The 23765-nt window shown below is 45.6% G+C and overlaps 1 protein-coding gene across 6 annotated transcripts in view; it reads left to right on the top strand.

Moving 5' to 3' along the window:
- Positions 1–23765, top strand: part of TCF12 (transcription factor 12) — a 1064187-nt gene that overhangs the window by 617854 nt on the left and 422568 nt on the right. For all 6 annotated transcript variants that reach the window (XM_069624898.1, XM_069624900.1, XM_069624899.1 and 3 more), the window contains one exon: positions 9344–9405. In XM_069624898.1, the coding sequence (XP_069480999.1) occupies positions 9344–9405 (62 nt within the window). The remainder of the gene's footprint in view (positions 1–9343; positions 9406–23765) is intronic.

The following is a 23765-nucleotide window of genomic DNA, read 5'->3' on the forward strand; positions in this document are numbered from 1 at the left end:
GGACCTGAGAGCATGAAACGTCCATACGTTTTGTGTATACTTTAAGGGAGAAGGTGGCAAACGGACTCACAGCCTGCTGAACATACAGACATGACCCCACCAATCCCTGAAGTATACTTGCATTGGCAGTCATGAGTCATATAAAAGTGTAGAGGAGATGGGAACAGGTTCTAGGAGAAATGGGATGCAATTCAGATGGAAGGTGCCCTCAAAGACTGAGAGAAGGAAGGTAGACTGAGCCAAGTCAGTATGCAAAGAATAAGAGTTGCCAACAATCTGCTGTGGACACACTCCCTGCCACTGGCGGAGACCAGATCGAGTAACAAGACAACAAGCTACACTGATCTTGGTTATATCTCCAGCATTAGATCTTTCATATATTCATGTGCTGTGAATATTCCCTGTCAGGCTGGGAATCCCTGGTTGCATCCTTTAACCCTTTTCCAAAGGAAAACTTTAACACATTTTGCAGCCCTTCCACCTTGTTAGGAGTGCTTATTGGCCCACAAATTGGGCTTCAAGTATGCATCTCTGCCCCATCTGTCTCCCTTCAGATTTCAACCTTCTTTCTTGCTAGAAGGGGTACTCAATATATTCTCCTCCTAGCGAATAATCTACTTCATCAAACAATTACTTTCAAAACAATTGGTTTACAAGAAGTAGTATATATGTGCTTTATTTTTTCTGAAGAAGTTACTTTTTAAGGATGGCGCCACCTGTTTCCTAAAATATGTATTTGAAGGGGACATATATCCAGAATACATCTACTGTCTGTACCCCAATCATTCCAGAGAGGAGTGCGACATATGTCAAGGAATCTGCACCAAAAACCTAATAGACTGACAGACGCTTGGTCTGTTGACTAAATGAGGGGAATTATCCCACCTCAGAGGCCAAGTTTTCTAGGACTGCTGCTGTGCCTAGACTCAGAAAAAATACCCTAATCGTGACAAAGGCAAATGTCAGAAGAAAGACCTGCTAAAAAGCAAAGGCATAGGGAAAGCGATGACCCAAAGGCGGCCCGGTCTACAAGTCGAAACTGTCGATGGGATTGTTAACGTGAGACAAAATCAAAGACCAGCGGTTTTCTCTCCCATCAACAATGTTGTACTCTAAACAGCAGACGACCACTGCAATGCCAGCTAAACTGAAGGTGGCAAAGAAAAAAACACTGGCAACGCTATCAGACATCCACTCGTCGAGAGAATCTGGGCTGAAGAAGCAGCGTCGGTCTACGACACTGTCAACGACCACCTCGCCATCCCAAGAGCCATGCCCAAAGAAGCAGCACCTGTCGATTACACCGTCAATGACACCACCATCGACAGCCGTCCACGTCAAAGCCAAGTAAGTCGAGACACAGTCGTCCACAACAAAATAAACACCAATGGAAAAATGGTCGACCATTCCACAGACGTCTTTAACAAAGATGCAGTCGATGCAATCAACAGAGAAATCTCACTCTGCATTCTGCAGTAAATCACAACACAGTTCTGATTCCTGGTCCACCGCTTCTCGACGGTCGCGTTAACATCATTACTACACCTATTGCAGAGCCCAACGGCTCCACCATCAACTCACGCTACCCATGCAAAGCGCCAGTGACAGACCGGCTAGAGGGGGAAAGTCACCAACCACACAGCCAACCACTTCACCTGGCTCGTCCAGTGGGTAACATGCTCCGAGAGAGCAACAACACCCCATCGTCTCGCAAGTCTCTGATTACATGTTCAGATATCGTGCCAGAAAACATCCTGCGACATGAAATTACTTCAGATTGCGAAGCACAGGGGGCACAGTCACCAGCCTTCTCAAGCTCAGACTCTGACAAATCCATTATTATAGAAAGGCAGAGGGACACTAACCTGTAGCTAACAATCGGTACTCCCTGTTTACCAAGCCAAAGAACAGCCCGGCTCCCACAGTGCGTCCACCCCCAGGTTCAATCCCGCACACCTGATGCACCCTCTTATCCGCTACTAAACACTCAATCACTTGTTGTTACAAGTGCTATTGTCTCTACAAAGCCTGCTCACACAGCTTAATGCTAGGCTACCTCCGCCGCAAGGGGTAACCCAGTACCGCAAGCCACTCAACCACTACAGGTGACGCCAACCAGGTTAGACCCAGGTCAAGTGATGGTGTAACAGTCTACGGCGCAATCAAGTCACAGAGGAACGCTGTCTCCACAACACTTATGGGAACACTCGAGCACGAATGCCAATCAGATCAGCTTCTTTTCACCCCACAGGGGTTAAAAGGCAACAACCAACAAGACTTCAACAGGCACCCAGGTAACACAGGTTTACCTTCTCTTCCCAGTTTTTCTTCTCAACTGGTTCCACGTGCCATCCTACAAGGGGGAGGAGGAAGAAGGCAAACTAACAGACACAGATCCTGATACTAATTCACAGGACCCCGTCTACCACAACAGGGTCGCCACCCAGAGATGACAACTGGAACACATACTGTACCTCCTCAGACGATACTGTAACTCCTCAGACGAGTCACCAAAAAGTCCCCCCTTCAACAGTCACCACCTGATGAGATTGATGCTTTCCACTGCATGATGTCCAGGGCATGCCAAGAATTTGGCTTTACTGTTTTCTTTTCGACCACATGTGGAAAAGGTACAATACGGTGGTGTCCCGCCAGATGTGGTCTAAAATGGGAATGAGGGTCTGCGCACAATGAGGCACCCTTTCACCGAACTGGTAGTAAAAGGCAGATTGGAATAGAAATGTTAAGATCCAGAATCCACTCCTAAATGCCTCACAACACAGCCAACACCAGTGTCAGGGGCATCTGCAGCAGCAAGCAGAAAAGCACATACACACGCTGAAAGCGAGTGAAGGAAATTAGACGCCTTTGGCAAAAAAAGTCCTCCTGTTCGGACCCGCTACCCAAAAGCTGCCAATTCCCTTGCCGTTATACCGCGGTATGACCCTGAAATGTGGCATAACATGGCGCCCATTCTGGAGCATCTACTCATGCAAGGTTGACCAAGTCCTCTGTGTATCCTGGAGGGTCCAACACCCACCCCCCACACCCCCTCCAGGATACACAGAGGACTCGGTCAACGGCAAGTTCAAACTGCGGTTAACTACAGACAAAACCAACAGGGGTAAGCGCAGGAACAGAAAATATTCATGCACATCTCGCTCTTCGTCGGCTCACATGCTGGTTTTACTTCAAAATGGTGTCAGCACTACGTCACAACTTGGGCCCCTCTCCAGAAAACCTATTGGGCCAAGGGATTGGGTATTGAGTATTCTATTACCTGTATAGTACATTTTAGATGTTGTTCTACTGCCCCTCGCATGTCAGGTGGCTGGCCTGTTTCATCCGCAAGTCACTAACTATAACATTGTTGCAGTGTTGTGGACTTACCATTGGTTATTGCACATTGCTACCCACCCCTGGTGTACTAAACTGTGATAAAGCTGACGTCCCCAGGCCTGGGATCCGCAAAGGTTCTCAGCTCACTGTGTACCTCTTCAAGTTAATGAGAACGATTGTGTCTGCATTGTAACTTGTGTGCACCACCTTTGCTTAGGAGTGTGCTCTCCTGACCGGCGCCACACTTGTTGCTTACTGTTGCAGTCTGTGTCTGGCGGTCTGAGACCAGCTCTCCTTTCCCACTGCTGATCGCTGTGTCTGCTTTGGCTGCGTCACATATTGAGAGACAACACATTTGAGCTGTGCAGCCCTGAATTATGAGGATTTATTGGCGTTTTCTGCAGCTGGTCTCTTTGTTGTCTGAGGATTGGAATGTAATCTGTATCTCTTGACCTTGGCTGCGGGTCCTGTCTTGCATGTCTTGCTCTCTGTCCTGCCTGAATCAGCTCAGCTTGTCTCTTGCTCAGAGGCCTGCTGTAATTTTCCTAAACCTTATACTGCGGTTTCTACAGTGTCCATGCTATGCTGCATTTCCATACGCTCCGTCAGGTCCCATTGGTGCTCCTGCATTTACGTAAGGTCATTGTTGTATATGAATCTGCAAGCTTTGCTCAGGATCTCTTACAACGTGGCTTCTTGGTGTTTAGTCCAAGCTGTCCATACAGGTGTCTTTAATCGTGGCCTGTGGCTATCATCCACGCATGGATAGATCTGTATGTCCCTTAATCGGTATGGCTGGCTGATGGGATACCTCTCAACATACTTGTTAATCATGGGCACGTTGGGAATTCGTCTGAAATAGAATGGTTGATTGCAATGTTTTCTGGTTTCTTCCTTGTCATGAATTGAGGGGCAAAGGGTGGCATGCTTCCTCATCCCTCTTCAGTGGCACTATCCATCTTTAAGCGCATGCCTGTGTAGGCATCTTATTTCAAAATGCCTATTGTGATTCAATTCTTAAAAGGGGTCACAAATGTGTTCCCTCCAGTCATTTTGTGGTTTCCGTTTTGGATTCAAATCTGGTTTTGCTCCTTTTGGGCCTCCTCATTCTTGCCCCTTAAGGTTATTAACATTGAAAACAGTCGTCTTAACAGCCATAACCTCTGCATGCATAGTCGGTGAGTTGCAGGCTTTTTCGTGCAAACCACCGTTTACATCCTTTTTAAAGGAAAAAGTCGTTCTGAGAGTCTGACCCACTTTTCTCCCAATGGTGTTTGGGAATTCCACCTCTCTCAAGAAATTGTCCTACAAACCTTTTACCCTCCACCTCATCCTGGTAAGGAAGAGGAGAGGCTTCATCGACTTGAACCCAAAAGAGCTTTAACCTTTTGCATCTCTCGTATGGCAAGGGTGAGGCAAGATGACCAGTTTTTTATTGGATACACTGGACACAAACTGGGTATTCCAGTGACAAAGCTAACGTTGTCCCGTTGGATAATTCTATGGATCACCTAGTGCTATAACCTGGCCATGAAGAGTGTCCCTGTGGGCTTGCCGAGCACATTCGACGAGACATGTGGCCACTTCATCAGCCTTACAGAGAGGGGCGCCAGTATAGGATATCTGTGCGGAAGTCACTTGGACCTCTTTACATACTTTTACGAGACATTACTGTCTAGACTCTCTGTCGGACAGGAGGCAGAATTCGGGAAGGCTGTGCTTCACTGCATTAATGACAAATTATACATTCCTACTCCCACCTGAAATACAATACTGCTTTGGCAGTGTATCATACAATGAGGAATATGTGGGAGGAACATCCAGTCGAAAGAACATTACCAGTGGTAAGTAATTTGTTCTTCTGACCCTAACATTATTAAATAATGACTAACTTGCAATGACCCCAAAATACAAATCAAACACGTACTGACAGTTTTTGCCACCTAAAGTCTCAAGTGTTCAAAGGAAAAATAAATGTTCAGCTTCTAAACAAGTGATGTCACAGAAGCCAGGGGAAAGCAGTCAAACCCTGGTTACTCTCAGATCGTTGTGTGCGAGTCCCAGACCTGCACACCTACATCATAAAACGTGGATTTATTCTCTTGGAAAAGATGCACTTCCTTCAGAGAGTCTGTTTCTCGTAGGGCACCAGACCCTTTTATTTAATTGTTATAGGTGTTGGTCCCAGACTTGCAATGCGGCAACACCACAATTTGGTTTACTCTCCTGCCAAGTACATCTGTCCATATCGAATAATTCAGTACACCTTGTGGTCCAAGACCACCTTGTTGTTTCATATGGGTGTGAATCCCATAGTCGCAATCTGGCAACAGCACAGCTTGGTTTACTCTCCTGCCGAATATGTCTGCCCCCTTCATGTGTCTTAATATTCTTCAGGTTGCGGGTCCCAGATTTGCAATATGTGGTTGCCACAGCTTGGTTAACTCTCCTGCCAAACTTCTTTCTTTCTTCTGTCGTTTTTAGGGTCCCAGACTCTCTCCTGCTCTGTTCCTCATGGGGCTGTGTGTCCCTAAATTGCTCACTGCTTTCTGCTATTCTCCACTGGCTTCCCCAGACCTCCAGTAGTTCTTGGTATACCCACCTACCTTTTCTCTTGGTTCGTGTCTGCTGGGGGAACAGAGCTCTCTTGTGAGGTTTCGGTATCTCTCGGGGACTTGTCTTTGCTGCTTGTTGCCTTCAGCGTCCTTCAATGAGAAGCTGCGCTCCGCGTTGCAGCTCTCCATTTCGGAGAACGCTCCGGGTTTGCCTCGAGTATTTGGTTGTAGCGTCTCTTTTTCCTGGACTTCTCGTGCCATACCTCAGTCTTCCATGTGTGGCATCTCCCCCTTCTTTACTGGGCTTGCAAATGCGGTTCTCGTGGCTGCTCATCGGCTCCCAGCAGCTCTTGACTTTCATCCTCGGAGGGCAGCTCTCCTTCTGTTTCAGCTGATTGGGATTTGAACTCCTGCACTTCCCTGTTTGCTTTTTCTCGACCAATCACATTTTTGCAGAAGACTAGACCGCTTTTTTAATCCTTTTATGGAAAACCAATAGTGTCCCCTAGCATTTTAGTCGGATCTGAGATTTTAGGTTGACTTGACTGTACAATAAAGAATGTTGGGATAGGGAAGTAGGGTCAGACTTTGATAAGGATGGGGTTTGTTGTAAAACAGGATTATACCACATTCTCTTGCAAAGGTTGTCCCTAATCCCATAAGGGGCTTCCTCTCCCATGTGATCCTCCCTGTGTGTACCACCCCCAGGGGGAATTTTGTACTGGGAATGCACCACCCTTGCCCTATGGGAAAGGTCTCCCCGTAGGGGAGAAGGGACGATAGCCTCAGATTCATCACAGTATCTTTCACAGATTCAAATGAACCCTGCGGCCTTCCCCAGTGGTAGAAACGCTCTAACAGACCATCGTTGGCCAGCACAACTTGGTTAAAACCTGAAGGGAGACTGCAGTGGCGGAGCAAAATGTTAGTTTTCCTATGGGAAAAGGGTTAAAAGAAGCAACGGTGGATACCCAGCCTGACGACAGGGAATATTCACAGCATGTGAATCTATGAAATGCTGGAGAAATTAAGTTGCAGGTAAGAAGCTTATACAACCCCAAGGGCTGGCAAAAGTCAGAGGTCCAGAGAAGCTATGTAGAACCTGGCAAAGACCCACGCACCGGTGGGTGACAATGCCTCGAGCCTGTTCATGATGCTGGCAATGTCGGGGGGGGGGGTGGAGGGGGAAGTGTGGCAAACTAGGCAAGGTGGAAAAAATGCATTCTTGCTGCTAAGATGCTGCTGCCTCTACATCACTTAATTTTCGAAGGTGGTTACTAGCTAGTGGAGAGGGTGTTGTCTGAGTTAGGCATCTGCCGAAGGAGAATCAAAGAAGTGTGCTGGGTGCTAGTTTGCAGGACTGTGCTCCATCCAGGAAGTGTGCTGGCCACTCTGTCACAGAAAATGTGTAGTATTGGAATTGAATGTTCGGTTCTGTTTAGAGCAAGCCCTTGGACTGTCATCACCAACTTTCGGACACCGTTCTCTGTAGCTGTCCCTTCTTGTGCTAAAAGTAAGTCTGTAGATGTTTTCGGAGTTGAGCCCATTCACCATGTTCCCAGACGTGACCACTAAGTGGTCAGGGAAGGTCAAGACTGGAGTTTCTTTTCTAGGATTACTTGGAAAACGTATGCATCCTTCCTCGCACTGTTGAACATCTACCCTCCCCCCTACTATGCATGTTTTAATTAGTCAATCGAGATAGGATGTCTTGTTTTGGTATCACTACCTTATCAGTATTAATTTAGTCAACCCAGGCTGGTGTTTAATATATGTGGTTAGTTTAATTCCTGTCTCCCAGGTGTTCTTTTGATGCCACCATGTAAACAACTGCCCTATAAATGGGCTAGCCTGGAGTTAATGCACGGTGAAATTTGTAAAAATAAGATATGTAGCACTTCCATACCTTCTTTAAATACTTGCTTGGAAGTGTCTCCTTGAAGTTTCCCAAATACATAAGTCATCAAAAGACTGTATGATTGAAAAGACGTCCTCCTTCCTCTTAGTCTTTGCAACCTTTCCACATAAACTTGAAACATTTTTAATGTGAGGGGGTTAGAATGAGGGCGGATAAATGAGGGTTCTGGGCCTTTGATGGGGAAGTAGTTGCAGCAAGAAATATCTTGTCCTGATTAAGGTAGGTAGCTTGAGGACAATGCATAGCATGGGCGGATCTCCTGGTCCCTGGCTGAAGCACGGGGTGTCGATATTGTTTTTTTTAAAAAAAATAAACTTCATCGGGCTGTGGGATACATTTGAACCAGTGGAGAGAACCTTTAGAACAACCTATACATGTAATTTGTCGGGGTGTGTTTGTGAGCCACTAAGGTGAGAAAGTGGTATATTGATATTGTTCATGAAATGAATTTACAAATTGATGAGCAGTGGCCTTCCATGGCACTGTGGGGTCTCTCCCCATAGGAAATTAGAAAATGGTATCAGATGAGTAGTTTTAAACTTTCTGATTTGCACATGGATACTAACCCCCTTTTAAGCACTTTATGTACTTTTTGCTTGAAATGTTCACTTTTGTGGGGAATGATGTAGCATATCTTGCGTAAGGCATATGCCTGAGGGGGAAAAACTGACTATTGAATGCGTTTAATAATGGAGTGTCAAGAATAAAAAAAATATTTGTATTTCGTGAAATGTTTTTGAGTACATTCCGATGGTGAATATGAAGTATTTTGATCATATGCACGTGAATTCCCGAAACTGGGATTAGCTGCAAAAGAGGGAGGGGATGCCTACTCTGTTTTCAGAAGTTACTTTAGTGAGTTCCCCACTTGCAAGTAGTTCCCCCGGAAACAAACAATAGGAGACAACCCTTTTTCAAAGAGGCAGTGGGCATTGTCCAGGAAATACTTTATTGGGCTGCATTTTCATTTGCATAATAACACATAAAGGCCAGTTTAGGTAGTCCAGGACCTTATTGATTGCCAGATGACAGAATTGGATGGCGTAATTAGTTGAATGTTACTAAGTTGGAGTGAACATAGGTTGCCAGTAATAACGTTTCAAATGCCAGCCCTACCTGATTCAGGTCAATTAAAGTGAAGCAGGTGATGACGCCTCACTTTTAGAGAGCACCCAATGAACCCTGCTAGAAGGCATTGCTTTTGACAGACGGGGGTCACAGGTGATTGCTTGTCCCGTACAATCTGCACAATGCCCAGGACAAGCATAACATTGTGAAAATCAGGCCTTGGTGATTTGCAAGTTTTAAGCACTTTTGTTCTGTTTGTACCACAGTTATCTGATGTATTACATGTAAGCATATTTTCAGGGGGGTCCCACCAATATTAATTTTACTCAAGGACGGGGCTCAGCATAGACATTGTTTGGAAACCACTGTTCTAAAAGTTGTCTCTTTCCTGCATTAACTAGAACTTTGGTTTTAATAAATGAATGATTGCGACGAAGTGTAATGCTTTTCATTTGACTTGCAGGAAAATCAGAAAGAGGTCAATTTCCATTGTACGCGAGAGAGCCCGCAACACCAGGTTGTCAAGTAAGTATGATTTGCAACGAACTACTTCAGTGTTGCTGTTCATGTCATTGTCTGTCTTTTTTCAAGGCTAACCCTCCATATGCACATACCTGTCCGGCCCTGACTGATTCTATAATCAAATTAATGTTTTCCCACACAGAAATGCTTTTGATGTAAGAATATAGTTTGTGTCCTGCTTATCAGCACTCCGTGGGGCTTTAATAAATTAACTAGATTACACATGTGTAAAGTTAAGGACTTCAGGCCTTGTTGAATAAGCAGAACCAATTAATGATGCAAAATGAATTGCCAAAAAACATGCCTTTAGAAACTTAATACATTAGTATTTGATCGATCCCAGATGCTTACACAATCTTTGCCAGTAAAGAAATATTGGCTGGTTATTAAACCAGCCAAAGATGAAATGAAATTTCATTTTTAAAAGTAATTTGAGCTCTGTAATGCATACTGATTAAAGATTGCCAAATGAAATGTGATGTTACTCGACGTGGAGGTTATTTGTACAATTCTCTAGATTTCCCCGTTCTGCCAGGTTAACCATAGTGCATTTCACTGGTCTTCGAGCATGACCTAGGTAATGTTTGGTCAAGAAATGACTGTGGTCCGAATTAATGAAAATTAGCAACTAGGAGGTGATGTAAGGGCACTTCCTAGCCAATTGAGGAGCTCTGAAGGCAAGCTTCATCTCAAGGTGTTGGCCGCATTTGTTTCCTCACGGGTTGAAAGCATTTGTTCACTGTGCCCCTCGCCACTTTCCATGCCCCATCTGATCACCGCACCTTCCTGCCCCAAGCCCCACTTTGCTATGGCCGCCTCACCTGTGCCTGCTCTCCACCACTTCTGCTGTCTGGCACCTTCAACTGTGCAGCAATTTAAATGAAGTCATGGAAATTGAGAAGGGACTAAGGGCCTGATTCACATAACGTTTACCTATGGGATTGCCCCATTATAAAACACTTCTCTGAATCAGACCCAAGGTGTAGCTCGCTTCTCCCTGCATTCATGGTGGTTATTTTATTTAGTAATTTTTTTTAAGTTATGAAACGGCAACCATGCCATACCTCATCTTAAAAAAATAAAATAGAACTATTAGTATACTGCAAATCACGCCCTAGTGTGAATAATTACAAGCCCAGGGTAGTGGGGCATTGCTGCTTAGGTGTAATGGTGCTGATGCCCATGTGAAGGCCTTCCCTTCGCTCCGTCCTGTACCTGACCAGTAATGTCACCTATTATGTAGTCCATTAACAGGTAAACCTGTTATGCTCTCCTTAGTCTGTAACACTGCGTTTAAGTTACAACTTAAGCAGCCCAAGTCAACTTTCCTACCTCCAGCCTCTCTTCCTTTCAAAGCCAAACATTCTAAACCTCACCAGCTCGGGCCTAAACATTCCGCAGTTTCTAACAAACTATCAAGTGCAGAGCCTATCCACTTAACCACTACCTAACTCGTGAAATGACGAGAGATACTACAATAATGATGTAGAGATCACCCCCCCCTATTGTGGGCACTCGTGTGGATGAAGACTGGTGCACCACAATACAAGATGTATTGTCTCACAAAATTGAAACACTACTTGCTAAAACCAGTGCTAAAAAGGCCCTGCTAGCTACCAAAGCCCCACACTTGATGCTCTTGACTAGCCAGTGTAGCCCATCTCTCTTCGGCTCTGCCTTTCTCTTTCTTTCAAGTTAATCAGAAACAAGTCCTTGCCATTGTCTGATCACTAAAACCCTCGAACTGTAAAGGGGCCTCCTGCCCAGCTCACATTGTGCAACTCTGCGCACGCACGTTAGCACCAGTCATCACTGAGATTGCTAACGCATCATTCTTGTCCAGCACTGTACTATCCAGTATCAGGTATGCCTGGATCACCCCTCTCCAACAAAAAAAAAAACACACTGGACCCATCCTACCACCCTATAACCACAGTTCCTTTCCTGCTTAAAATTCTCGGCTGCCTCGCCTATACTCGTGTCCAACAGTTATTGGAACAAAATCACCTACTCAGAAAAGTGGATCTGGCTTCTGGCCAAAGCACAGCATGACTTGCTAGCGTTAAAAATCCAAATGGATAAAATCTGTGATTCAGCCAATCTAGTCATCCACCTACTAGACTTCCCTTCTGTGTTTGATCTAGGTGACCACAATATCCTCTGCCACCATCTCAACCAACACTTCCACTTCTCTCCTGAAGGCATCTGATGGATTAAATCTTCCCTCAGTGGTTGCACTACCAGAGCCTTCATAGGCGAGGCAGCCACAACCCCATTGCAGCACCACTAGGCACCCTGTAAATATTCCTTTCTCTCGCCCAGACTCTACAATACATATACCAAGCCCATATTCGACCTCCTTGACACAGGAGATCATCTATACAAACTTTGCGGATGACACGCAAATACGTATCCCCATCTCTGTTGATTACGCCCAAGATATTGCTACAATCGAAAGAGTGTACAGTACTATCCAAAACTGGATGGCCACCCACAACTTATGGTTAAATGATAAAACTGAGCTCCTCATTGTGGGCTCCCCATACAGTCCCAAAAACCTGGACGCACCCTACACCTCCATCTGCATTGATGGTACCGCCAGCCATGTTCTGAAACAAAACAAAACCTTGGGGCTTTACCTCGAAGTGGACCCATCCATGACTAGACGCATCAAAAAGCCCTAGCATCTGCTACAGCTTGTTAGGATGGTTTCCTTGAGTAGGCACTTCTCTCTTGCTTGAACACTTATCCTTACAGAACTGGGTTACTGCAAAGTCTTACTAATGGGCACCCTGGCAACTAATATGTTCAGACTTCAGTTGCCATAAAATAAAGCCCTACGTGCTGCCCTGGGACTAAAATGAGTCGACCATATTTCAGAAATCGGGCACGAGATGCATTGGCTGCTGATCAAAGCTTGGGTGGACTTCAAAACTTTGGCAATAGCACACAGATCCATCAAAGATGAGGCCCCCCTCTACCTCAACCCCAGTATTACTCAAAATCTCCCATTGTGTGTGCTAAATTCTTAAGCCAGCATCTCGCTGGTCTCCCGCTGCTTCAAGAACAAAAGAGCCGGTGGTGTCCGCGTCTGCTCCAGTTCCCATTCTCTACAACTCTTTGCCTGCCCACATCAGAAACAAACACCTTCCTAAAACCTTTGAAAACGTGGTTGCCTGATAAATATGAGTAACACTTTAATCTTGGTTATGGACCAATGACTTCTATAACGTTGCTTTTTATGCTTTACTGTACCAAACGCTGTGATACCCTTGGGTCTGTGTTACAAAAAATGTTCAATAATTAAATGAAAGTTAATAGATATACATTGATCAGATGAGTGCATGTGTAACATCCGCAACTTCCTAATCTAAAATAGAACACACCTCCTTCCCTTACTACTTGTTAAAATAATAATGTACTTCAAAATACCTTGAACCTACTTACAAACCTGTCGGTCATCCCTCCGCATAACTGCCACTCTCTCCTTACTCCATTTCTCACCACTGCATAACCGCACAGCATGTCCCATGTCTTTCTGATCTCTCATGGGCCCTGAACATTTTGACATCCCCTTATTTGGAATTGTTTGATCTCTCACACAGTTTTTCTCTGTCATCTCTCTTTGGACCTCCTTGGATCCAGCACCGTTCTTTCGCTCACTTCATCTTCCGTCACCACCTCCCCCATCTTGTACTTATTCATCCAACCCGGATGAAACTTTGTATTAGGCTTCCTTCTTAATACTTCAAAAGGCGACACCCCCTGTCGTTTTGATGTGTTGCCAGCCTGTATTGAAAGATACTTTCCTTAACGGCATGCAGCCAATCTCCATCTGAAGCAATTGTAATCCTTATGGCATTCATCACTGTACTATGAAATCACTCTACCACTGAATTCCCTTTTGGATTGTACAAATCTATCATGGAATGCTGAACACCATTCTTTCAATAACTGTTCCACTTTCATTGCTGCAAATTGAGGACCATTATCCGACACAATCTTTCTTGGAAAGCCTTCCCTCCAGAAAATAGATTCCACAAACCTCACCACCCTGCGCACATGAACATCTCTAACAGACACCACTGGCCACATTGACAGCATGTCCACCGCCACACTCGCATCATTTCCTCGATTTCGGACCAAGAATGTTCACTGCCACCACATCCCAAACTGATGATGGCGGCTCCAACAGACACATGGGCGGCACTCTTGTAAACAATGCTTTCACTATTTGCGCATTCTTCGCAACCTTTCAACAGCTGTTCCACATGATGGTCCATCCCCGGCCCCCAGTACTCCTGACGGGTCATTCCCTTTGTTTTGCAAACCCCAATATACCCTTTGTGCGTGATTCTCATAACAGTTTCTCTCAGACCTTCTGGCACAGCCACTCGTCTGCCCACCAGCACATCTTTTTCCATACAGTTGGTTTTTCCTCTCCTGCATGTCTTATATTATCTCCTAACTCCTCCTTCGGCCAACCTTTCACACTTTTGTACACGCCATCCTTCTCACATTGAGCTCTTCAAACCGCTTCTCCACCAAGTCTACTAACGGCAAACTTCTCGCTCCATATAATCCTTACAGTCTCGCTCGGTCTGGATCATCATCATCGCCAATGGTATTGCGAGACAAAGCATCCGCAATCAAATAATTTAGTTCCCCTTTAATGTACCGAACCTCAAAATCCGAAACTTGCATCCCTGTTATCCACTGTACAATTCTTCTGGACACTCCTTTCAATCCTTTCCTATTAAAAATAGCCACCAAAGGCTTATCCATCTCAATAAGGAACTTTCTTCCAGACACACAGTTGTTGAACTTCTCCACTCCCCATGCAAAAGCCAAAGCTTCTCGTTCAACAACCGAATACCTTGTTTTTGTATCCTTCAGTACCCACGATGCAAATGCTACTGTCGGCAGGTTTTCTCCTTTCTGTTGCATAAGAACACAAACCTTTTTCACTGCAATCAGTGTCTCAATCTTCCTTTAAGAATGGGTGCAGCCACTAAGCTCTGCCTCAAATCCTCAAACTCCGCCTGACACTTTTCAGTCCGCACACGTTAAGTGGTTTTTTTTCACAATCTTCTCATACTTTTTCTGCAAAGTTCTTAATGAATTTTCCATAATACTCGATCAAAACCAAATAAGACGATGACTCTGCTTTACTCTTTGGAGCTGTCATTCAGGCAACTACTTTAATTGTGCAAAATGTAGGCTTAATCCCCTGTGCAGACAACTCGTGTTCCAAATACTGTACCTTGTCCAACCTAAACTTGAACTTCTCCAAAGAGATTGTTAAACCAGCATTACTTAATCGTCCCAAAACAGCTCTCAACCTCACATCATGTTCGTGCACATCCTTTCCCAGGACTAGTATGTCGTCTTGATAGCAGCATACACCCATTAAATCTCCGAACACCTTACTCATCATCCTTTGGGAAAAACTTGATGTGGAAATCAAACCAAATGGCATTCTCCTGCACCTATATGATCCAAGCGGTGTAATGAAATTTGTCGGGTCCAGGGATGCAGGATGTAAGCAGACTTGATGGCATGCTACCCTTAGCTCAATTGTCAAACTTGCATGCACCAGATATCTCCGTTAAAAGATATGCATAGACGCACACTACCATTTGATTTCCTCACCACATCCAGGCTAATCCATTACGCAGCTTCAGCCTCTATAATTCCTTCCTTCATCATGCAGTTAATTTCACCTTCAGTCTCTGATCTCAAAGCCAGGGGAATTGTCCTTGCCTTGGCCCTAACTGGAATTGCATCTGGCCTTATCTTCATATAGTTCACAAAAAAATGGAGACATCTTATCCTCTTTTCAAACACCCTGGGATACCAGTCTTTAACCTCCATCTTCTGCCAATCTTCATCTCCCTTTTCTACCACAAGAGCTTGACTTGGATGCTCGGGATCCAACCTAATCCCGAAGTATGCCTGTGTCCCATGACACCAAGTTTCCTCCTCTCCTCATTACCCTCACCACTCCAGAGGCACTGCGAAATTTAAATCTGAAACGTGCCTCAAATTCTCCACCTATGTCAATGGGCACGTCCCCGTAAGCGTGCGCTGCCACCATAGATTCCTGCAATTGGCAGCAATCAAACTTGTCCTTACAAGTACTCATGTTCATCAAGGTGTAAGCGGCGCTACTATTAATCGACAATTTGATCATTAATCTCACATTATTAATCTCAATTTCTGCATGAGGTTACCTCTACTTGGTCTAGCCTCCACAGCATTCACTACCGCATTCACCACACACACCATCGTCCGGATCGCACCATGCGCTCAAAGAAGACACACCATCCTGCACACATTCCACAGATCGGAACCTGGGCCACTGTTAGCCACACCATGCCAAATAACCTTTTCTTCCACAATCCCTGCAAATTACATAGTGCGCAAAACACTTTGTCATTGATGAAATGTTCGATGCTCCTGCATCGAAAGTACTGACCAATCCCCTTGTCCCACTTTGCCTTCTCTACCAAGATTTTGTGCGTTTAGAAACACACTACCCTCTGGAATTAAGTAGTATTGCAGAAGCTGGACTTTTATATTACCTTATTTAGAATCTCGACCTTTTTTGTGCCGAGGAAATGTTTGAACAAATGATGCTCTGAGTTTGTGCAATATATTTTTATCAATGCGACTTTTGCAGTGTGTTTTTTTTATTGTACTTATTGAATGGGATCCATGAAAGCATTAAAATAATAGAGACAAAATGTCGTGAATGGAGTTAAAGGAAGTAGAAAGAAGACTGGGTACGAACAAAACAAAAAGGTTTAACATGGTACAGAACACTGATGAAAAGATGTCAAATTGTTTGGTTGACATTCTTTAATTTTTATTAAAGTGGGACTGTGTATTTAAGCAATACATCCCAAGCTAGAGGGAGCATAAGTCACCCTCAGGCATTACCTGACTAATTCCCTCTCTCCCCCCATGCAAGGGTCGTATTGCTAGTAGTATCCCAGCACGTTTTACTCGGATTTTAAAGGATTTTTTTCAAGTTGAGAAATGGTGTCTGCCATTTCTGAACTTGAAAAAACCTACAATACAAGATGGCCACATGGATCAGGGAGAAGGGAACTACATTTAGTCCCTTCACCCTTTCCAGGGCGGCCATTGCAGTGAACACAGTGTGTTCCTGGCATAAGCGAGGGATAAAGGATAGAGAGCTAGGCAAGTGGGGAGGGGGTGGAATGTCGGTTGGGGTGTCGAAATTGGGGTTGGGGGGAGGAAGGGAAGAGGATGCAGGGTGGTCTAGGTACCGGTGGGAGGGATGGCAATCTCCTGCTTCCGAACATAGCTGGGAGGCCGCCACACATACCCTGCTGGGTACGAATAGTAAACATTGCCAACCCTCAGGCACTAATTCATGGGAAACTAACCTGCTGACCCTCAACCTGCTCCTTTGTTTAAGTGAACGTGTTATACCGTGCACCACATAACACCCAGCTGCATTCTCCAGATAAGAGCTCTCGTGTAGAATTTGGACATAAAGGTTTATTGGTGGACTACCCACAAAATGGGGAAAACATACATTGACGTTGCTTTACGATCCCACACTAAGGAAATATACAAATCAAAACTGTGAGGGAGAGTGCTGTGCTATTCTACATCCTCCTTGAATTGAAAGCCTCAGGAGGTTGCTAGCTTTTTCACCATTTCCCATCTCTCAGCAAATGTTTAACCTTCTGTCTCTGGGCATCACCCCAATCCATGACATGGGTTCTGCAGACAACCTATCAATAGGTGTTTGGAAGGGTTGTGTGCCCATTCGACTTCGCCGGCAAATAATTCCTACTCACTTGTGGTGTTGTCGGAAGAGCCAGTTGGAAACCTTAACTCAGTGCACATGTGTACTATACCAGAGGACTCTCTTGCTAATGTTACATAAAGCTAAAAAGCTGGAAAAGAACGACTGTTCTCCAACTAAGTGTCAAAGTTTTAGAGCACACTACATTGACATGATTCTACAGCCTTCCTTTTAATAGAACATATACATGATTTTGAAATGTGCTTTACTAGTATGTGAAAGAATAGTAGTGATTTTGATGGTCCAGCACTAGCCCTTTTTAATGTTGGCATTAGGTGGTGGTAAAGCACCACCTAGAAGTTGAAACTATTTCATATTAGGGTTCAGATATAGTGAAAGGGCAGATGAGGAGGTACACCGAGCATGTATGTGTTCAGTTATGTATGCACCCATTCACCGTACATGGCCATGCAAATCACCAGGGTTATTCCCACCCACTTCCTGCCCCTCCCAAAACGCATCCTCCTTGGATCGCTTTCAGCTAGCTTGATCAAGCCTTACCATCAACGTTTGTGCTCAAAGGGCCTGCCAGTCTTCTTCAAAGCAGTCCTTAGTGTTAATGATTTAATTAGAGCTTTAAACTTGCTGCTGGTGTAATAAAAATGTCTTAACCAGGTCTGCCTTCAGCTACTCGATTTATACGCACTGTGTGTCCTTTACCAAAGTCATGTTTTAAACACGCATTGGCAAAGCCAACAGCTTTGGCTTGTGTACAGGTATAAGGCATTTGCCAGGTACTTCTTTTGTAGGCCCTGGTACTTGTGCCATTTTCTAGCTGCTACTTTTGATGCCCATTTAATGCCACTCCTGCAGTGCCTGGCAAATGCCTTTCCCATGCCTACACAAAAGCCTAGATTTTGCAGAGCCAAATTAATGGCCAGAGAGGATAATACGGTCTCAGCCATTCACTGTTTAGGAACTGTGTCCTGTACCACCTCTTCAGCTTTTGCATCCTGTTCAGGGCCTGGCCTCTCAGGAAGATGCAATACCTGCACCCATTGACAAAGGCCAACAGCTAATTTCATAACCCATCCTTCAAAGAAATGCAGAATGCATTAGTGGTCTTCGCTGTTTTAGGATGGCAGGATTGAAGATGAATCCTTCCATAAAATAATTGAGCAAATTTACAGAAGATTTCTCGGAAGATGCAAAGTAGTCTTAATTCTGCATCTGTGAACTGTTGTCTTACAGCCATTTAGGAACAGGTAGCAATACCGTTCAGATGGCTGGGGATGCAGAAGTTACTCAAACATCAATAATCGAAATGACTCGGGTAGTTGGCAGAAGGAAAACTGTTTTAATATCAATTATCTAAAACAGGGAGTACAACGGACGTCTCGGCGTAAGATCTCTCAATGCATCTTCAAAAAAAGCATTCTTTTATAACATAAAATCGTTCTAGGTGACGACAACCTACGTATTACTAACGTCATCCTACATGGCAAACTACAAAAACCTTGCGGCAAGTGTGATAGGGTCTAAGGGAACATCTCGTCTAAAAGAGTGAAAGAAGGTGATTGGTTTCTTAACATCAGGTGGGGCAACTAAGCCCTCCCCTGAACAGGTCCCTAAATACACTACGTCCCATTGGCTACACAAACTACAGGACCCTTAATCATGCGGTCCCCTGCCATTGGTTGGTACACTAACCTCTGTCAGTACGCACACAGACTGGGCTTCCAGGTGCTGGTGAGCTGGTGTTCAACCATAGCTTCCCACCAATTAGCATATTCATCCATCATCTCAGTGGTCTGCTGTCAATTAGGGCTTTGAACTTGTCCTTGGGAGTGTTCTTTGCTCTGGAGAATTCAGGGGAGTGAAGGCACGCTCTTCCCTCATGCGTAGGTGTGACCATCATGATGTTCCAACTTCATCCCTCCATGTGACTGAAGACCACAAAATCAAGCCTCTCGTGTATTAAAATACTATTTTCTAATAGACCGCTGACGTCTTCCTTGTTTTGTCCATGCGTCCTGAACAAAAGCTCTGTTCTTTCACTTGATTTGTATCCAATGTCTGCTCACTCCAGTCTGATACGGCCTTGGCTTTTTGGCTCATCCAGCCTCGCCTTTATGAGATTCACTTTGTAATTCACTTGTTTTCTAACTGCGACACACTGGAATAGAGGCCTTCCTTCTTTAGCCCAGCTCTGCTATAACACGTAGTGGAAACATCCATTCTATATATATATGCGCTTGCCACAATCTATTCACTACTTAGCTAGCCTCAAGAATACTTTGTCTGCTTGTGTTTCTTTGCATCTGTACATGTGTAAAATAGCTTGACAAATTCATCTTTTCTGTAGCAGAAGTTTCTTCATCTTGATCCCAAGATGCCACTTATCTTTGATACTTTCTTGATGCCTTGTAGAATATCTGTATTGTCTAGTCACAGCATCTCTTCTATGTACGTTGGCTCGGCTCTGCATGACGTCACCATTTGTCTTGGCCATTCATTTGCTCTGCTTCTTCCGGGATTTCATTCAAATGGCCATCATACTGTCTCGTATGCAGGTATAGTTTCCTCAATGGGAACCTTGCTTCCAGGATTCTCCTTGCTATCTGTATTTTCACTGGTTCTGCACGTGTCTCACACTCTGGTTCCCAACATATAGGCAGATTGGGCAAGGTTATTGAGGTCGGGGTACTTGGCTCCTTCTCTACAACTGGCCGACTGTACTTGAGACTTTTGTTTGCATCACACCTTTTCTCGGCTGAAATGGCCATTACATCAACATTATATTGGTACTGAAATATCTCCTACATTTTTCTGGTAAAGCACGGTCTTGTTTCATCACTAGGTGTCTCCTCGTCATTAAGCAAGGTATGTTTAACAGGGCTCATCCCACCTGCACACGCACACACTATGCCCAATGCACTTGGCCATCTTTGGCTGAATGCAAGTTCATATGGGCTCAGGCATTCTTCATTTCCACAACATTCATAGACCCACGATTAGAACGCCCGCCCCACAAGAGCTGCTGACAACATTGCAAGTTCCCCTTGAGATAACATTATTCCCATTCCAGCCCATCCAGAGGTTTGCATATTAGGCTGTAAATCTATTTGTAGATAATGAATACTTTTACTTGGTAACCGAAACATGGCACTCTGATGGCACTTTCTTAAGGCTTATAATATTTAAGATGGTTACCTTTTTATTACCAAAGTTGCTATTGTTTTTTCTATAGGCTAGTTTGAGCTTTATTTTTAATTAAAGTAATCACGTATTCTACTACTTGTTGGAGCTTTGCATATAGAGTATTTATTTTGTTAAATCTAGCTTGAGAGCAGCAGAGCACTGTATAGAATGTGGATAGTAGGCATTTGGGCTGGGAACGTTTAACAGTAGTGAAGGACTGTGAGGTCTGTGCTTTGTTATGGGCGTCCATTAGCGTTAGTCCTTGGTCCGGTGTGTCAGGAGAATATGTTGCCAAGTACAATTCACGTACGTTTTTGTAAGACCCCAAAAACTCCTCGTAAGGTCAGCTATTTTGTGAGCATGTGAAGGCTTATTCTCTAAGTTTCAGCCATTTCTTTCTTGGGGTCTAGAAAGAACATTTTAATCTGTCTGTAGCCAATCACCATACACTTTGTTTTCATGTATGGTATGATATGAGAAGTCATTTATAACGCACCTGTACACAAGTGTTTCTAGGCGCGACAAGACAAGGGAGGGAAGACAGAGGGAGGACAAGATAATGTTCTTACTAGGCCTTGTCATCAGATCATGCGAGAACGAGAAGTGCAAGCGGAAAGGTAGTGAGTAAGTACAAGGGAGAGGAGAGGGGAAAACAGGGCAGCAATGCTCTAAGTGCAGCTAGAGCTGCACGGCTCTGGCTAGTGCAAGGAGAACAAGAGACTGTAGGCAGGGCTTTAAGTGGGCCGGGGCCTACCGGGGCTGGGCCCCGGCAGGCTCCAAAATTTAGTTTTGAGGCGGGGCCCTGCCGGGGCCCACTAATCTCCCATGGCAGCCCTGGCCACTACACGAAAAGGCTTTTTTTCTACAGCCTGAAGCTCTCGCTTGTGTGCGAGAGCTTCAGGCTTCAGAAAAAAATGCCTTTCAGCCATAATGGTCGTGCCGCACCTGCGAGGCATCCCTTTAAGCAAGAGATGCCGTGGGACGGCACCACCATTATGCAGAAAACGTGAGGCCTCTGGAAGCAGAGGCCTTGCTTTCTAAATACTGAACATCCGGCAGGTTCGCGAGATTTTCAGTCTTTAGGAAAAAGGCCTCTGCTTCCAGCGGCCTCACCCTTTCAGCCTTAATGGTGACGCTGCTCCTCTCCAGCTGACGAGGGGCAACGCCACCATAAAGGCTGAATAGGTCGAGGCGCTATCCCCTACCAGGCAAGCCAATAGAAAATAAATGTAGAGATCGGCACCCTCTCCCCATGGCGAGAGGGTGCCGATCTCTACAAAAGGCTGCCTGGCAGGGGTGCCAGTAGCCCATTGAGCCGAGGCTCATCAGGGGGGCGTGGCCTAATGGACCAGCGGGACCCCTGCCATTAGGCCACACCCCCTTGATGAGCCCCGGCTCATTTTGTAGTTCCACTTAAGGCACTGACAGTAGGGTTACAGTTACAGCCACAAAGTGCGTGGTAGGCCCGGGGGCAGTGCAAGGGTGACTGATCAAGAAAGCGCTTGCTACCCAGTCAGACTCCGAGGGTAGCCAAGTAACCAGTGGGTACAACAGACGGGTAGGTAAGCAGGGGAGGGTGGGCGAGAGAGGGAGAGAGAGAAGAGGAAAGAGTTGAACTGCTTCCAGAACTTTAGGTGGTCCTGCTCAAGCGTGAGGGGGGCATGGAGGCCATTACAAAGGGAGGCACCTGCAGAGGAGAGGGATCTACCTCCCACTCTTTGCCTGGAGAAGCAGTCAGTCAACAAGTTTATTCGATTAAATGTAAATCCATCAAACACATAGCAAAACAACATACAAAAGCAAATACAATTAATAAACCTTGTCAAAAAGTGGTACATCAAAGAGTCATTTAAGGGAGAAGAGAAGTGTGAACTCAAGGATCCCATCACCCTCGATATAACTCCCCTTGACTGGGCCCAGCCCCAAAAGTGCCTGTCCGATTGCGACCCAGGGGAGTGAGGTTAGCCCCGGACAGAGGGTAGGTCCTCTGGATCCGCCTCAGGGGGTACTCTGGGTGTGAATGTAGTAGTGGGCTGATAGAAATTACACTCCTCGGGGTCCCTCCCGCCCCTCCCCATAGTCCCAAGACCCTATTCGCCAATCTCCAGTCCCAAAAGGTCAATTCCACAATGTCCCCTGAATTCTAGACTGAACTGGCCAATCTGCGACATCCCGCCAAGGATTCCCTGGTCACAAAAGAACAACCTCTCTGACCTTACCCAGTGTATGCTTTTGTTGGCAAGAGCTTCCCTGGACTCCTGCAAGTTCCTTTCCATTTTTGGTACCCCATGGAGATACACACATGCTTGTCCATTCCGACCTTGGTTAGGGGGTTGAGGTGGGCCGCCTCTAAGCCATGAACCACCAGGCCTCTTTCCCACGATTTTGGGGCAATAGGAACCAGCTCGGCTGTGCCCATGATCCACCCCCCCCAATGTGCTGGCTGTTCTTGTTGCCCCCCCCCCCACTGGGATCTTTTCCAGGGGCCGGTTGTGCATTCCCAGACATCAGGCTGGGACTAGACGTAATTGGGGCTATAAGGCCGGGACTCAATAGGGCTTGGTTCTTAGGGTGTGCCATAGGTATGTCAGTTAGAACCTTACAAGCAGCCTGGGTATAGATGGACTCCTCATCCCTCTGCTCCTTTGCCTGAGTGGCTATAAGGGCTGCGAGCATGTTTCTCATGACAACCAGCTCAGCCAGAACTTGCTTACACTTACACCCCCCAAGTGACAAATCAGCCTCTGAAGGGGGGTTAAAAGCCAACCCTATATCCAAATGGGTTTTTTGATGCTTAGACGCCCTAGATGTAGATGAGGAAAGGGGTGGGCTGGCCAGTGGACTCGCTGTAAGCATCTGCATATTTCCGGGGCTTCTATTGCACAAGGAAAGATTGCGTGCAGGGACATCAACAGATGGACTGCCCTCGGCACTCGAGCAGACCATAGCCGAGCTAGATGGGGTCTTTCCCAGCCCGGCACCATTTATAGGGGTAGATGGCGAGGTGAGAACTGCAATGTGATTTTCCGGGGTAGAGCTTGCTGGGGGCGGGCTGCTAACTAGTTCTCCCATACCTACAAAGCCCCCCTCATGATGCACCTGCATCTCCGTCCCAGGGTAGAGGATTCTCTGGACAGGGAGCCCCTTAGGGGGGGCTAAGGCTCGTGGTCGGGGCGAGAGGACAAGGTTCTTCAGCAGAGGGAGGGCAGAACCTTCCTCTGTTGGGCGCTATGAAGGCCTGGGCCACCTGAGATTTTGCGGTTCGGTCCTCCCCATTGCGTTGATCCTCATGCAAATTACGCCGATTGAAGGATAGTGATCCTTCCCTGGTCCCAAGTTCGATGACCATGCTGCTCCCCCGTAACAGTAGAGCCCCACA

Source organism: Ambystoma mexicanum, chromosome 11 (assembly GCF_040938575.1).
Source record: "Ambystoma mexicanum isolate Mex_15411 chromosome 11, UKY_AmexF1_1, whole genome shotgun sequence".
Taxonomy (NCBI): domain Eukaryota; kingdom Metazoa; phylum Chordata; class Amphibia; order Caudata; family Ambystomatidae; genus Ambystoma; species Ambystoma mexicanum.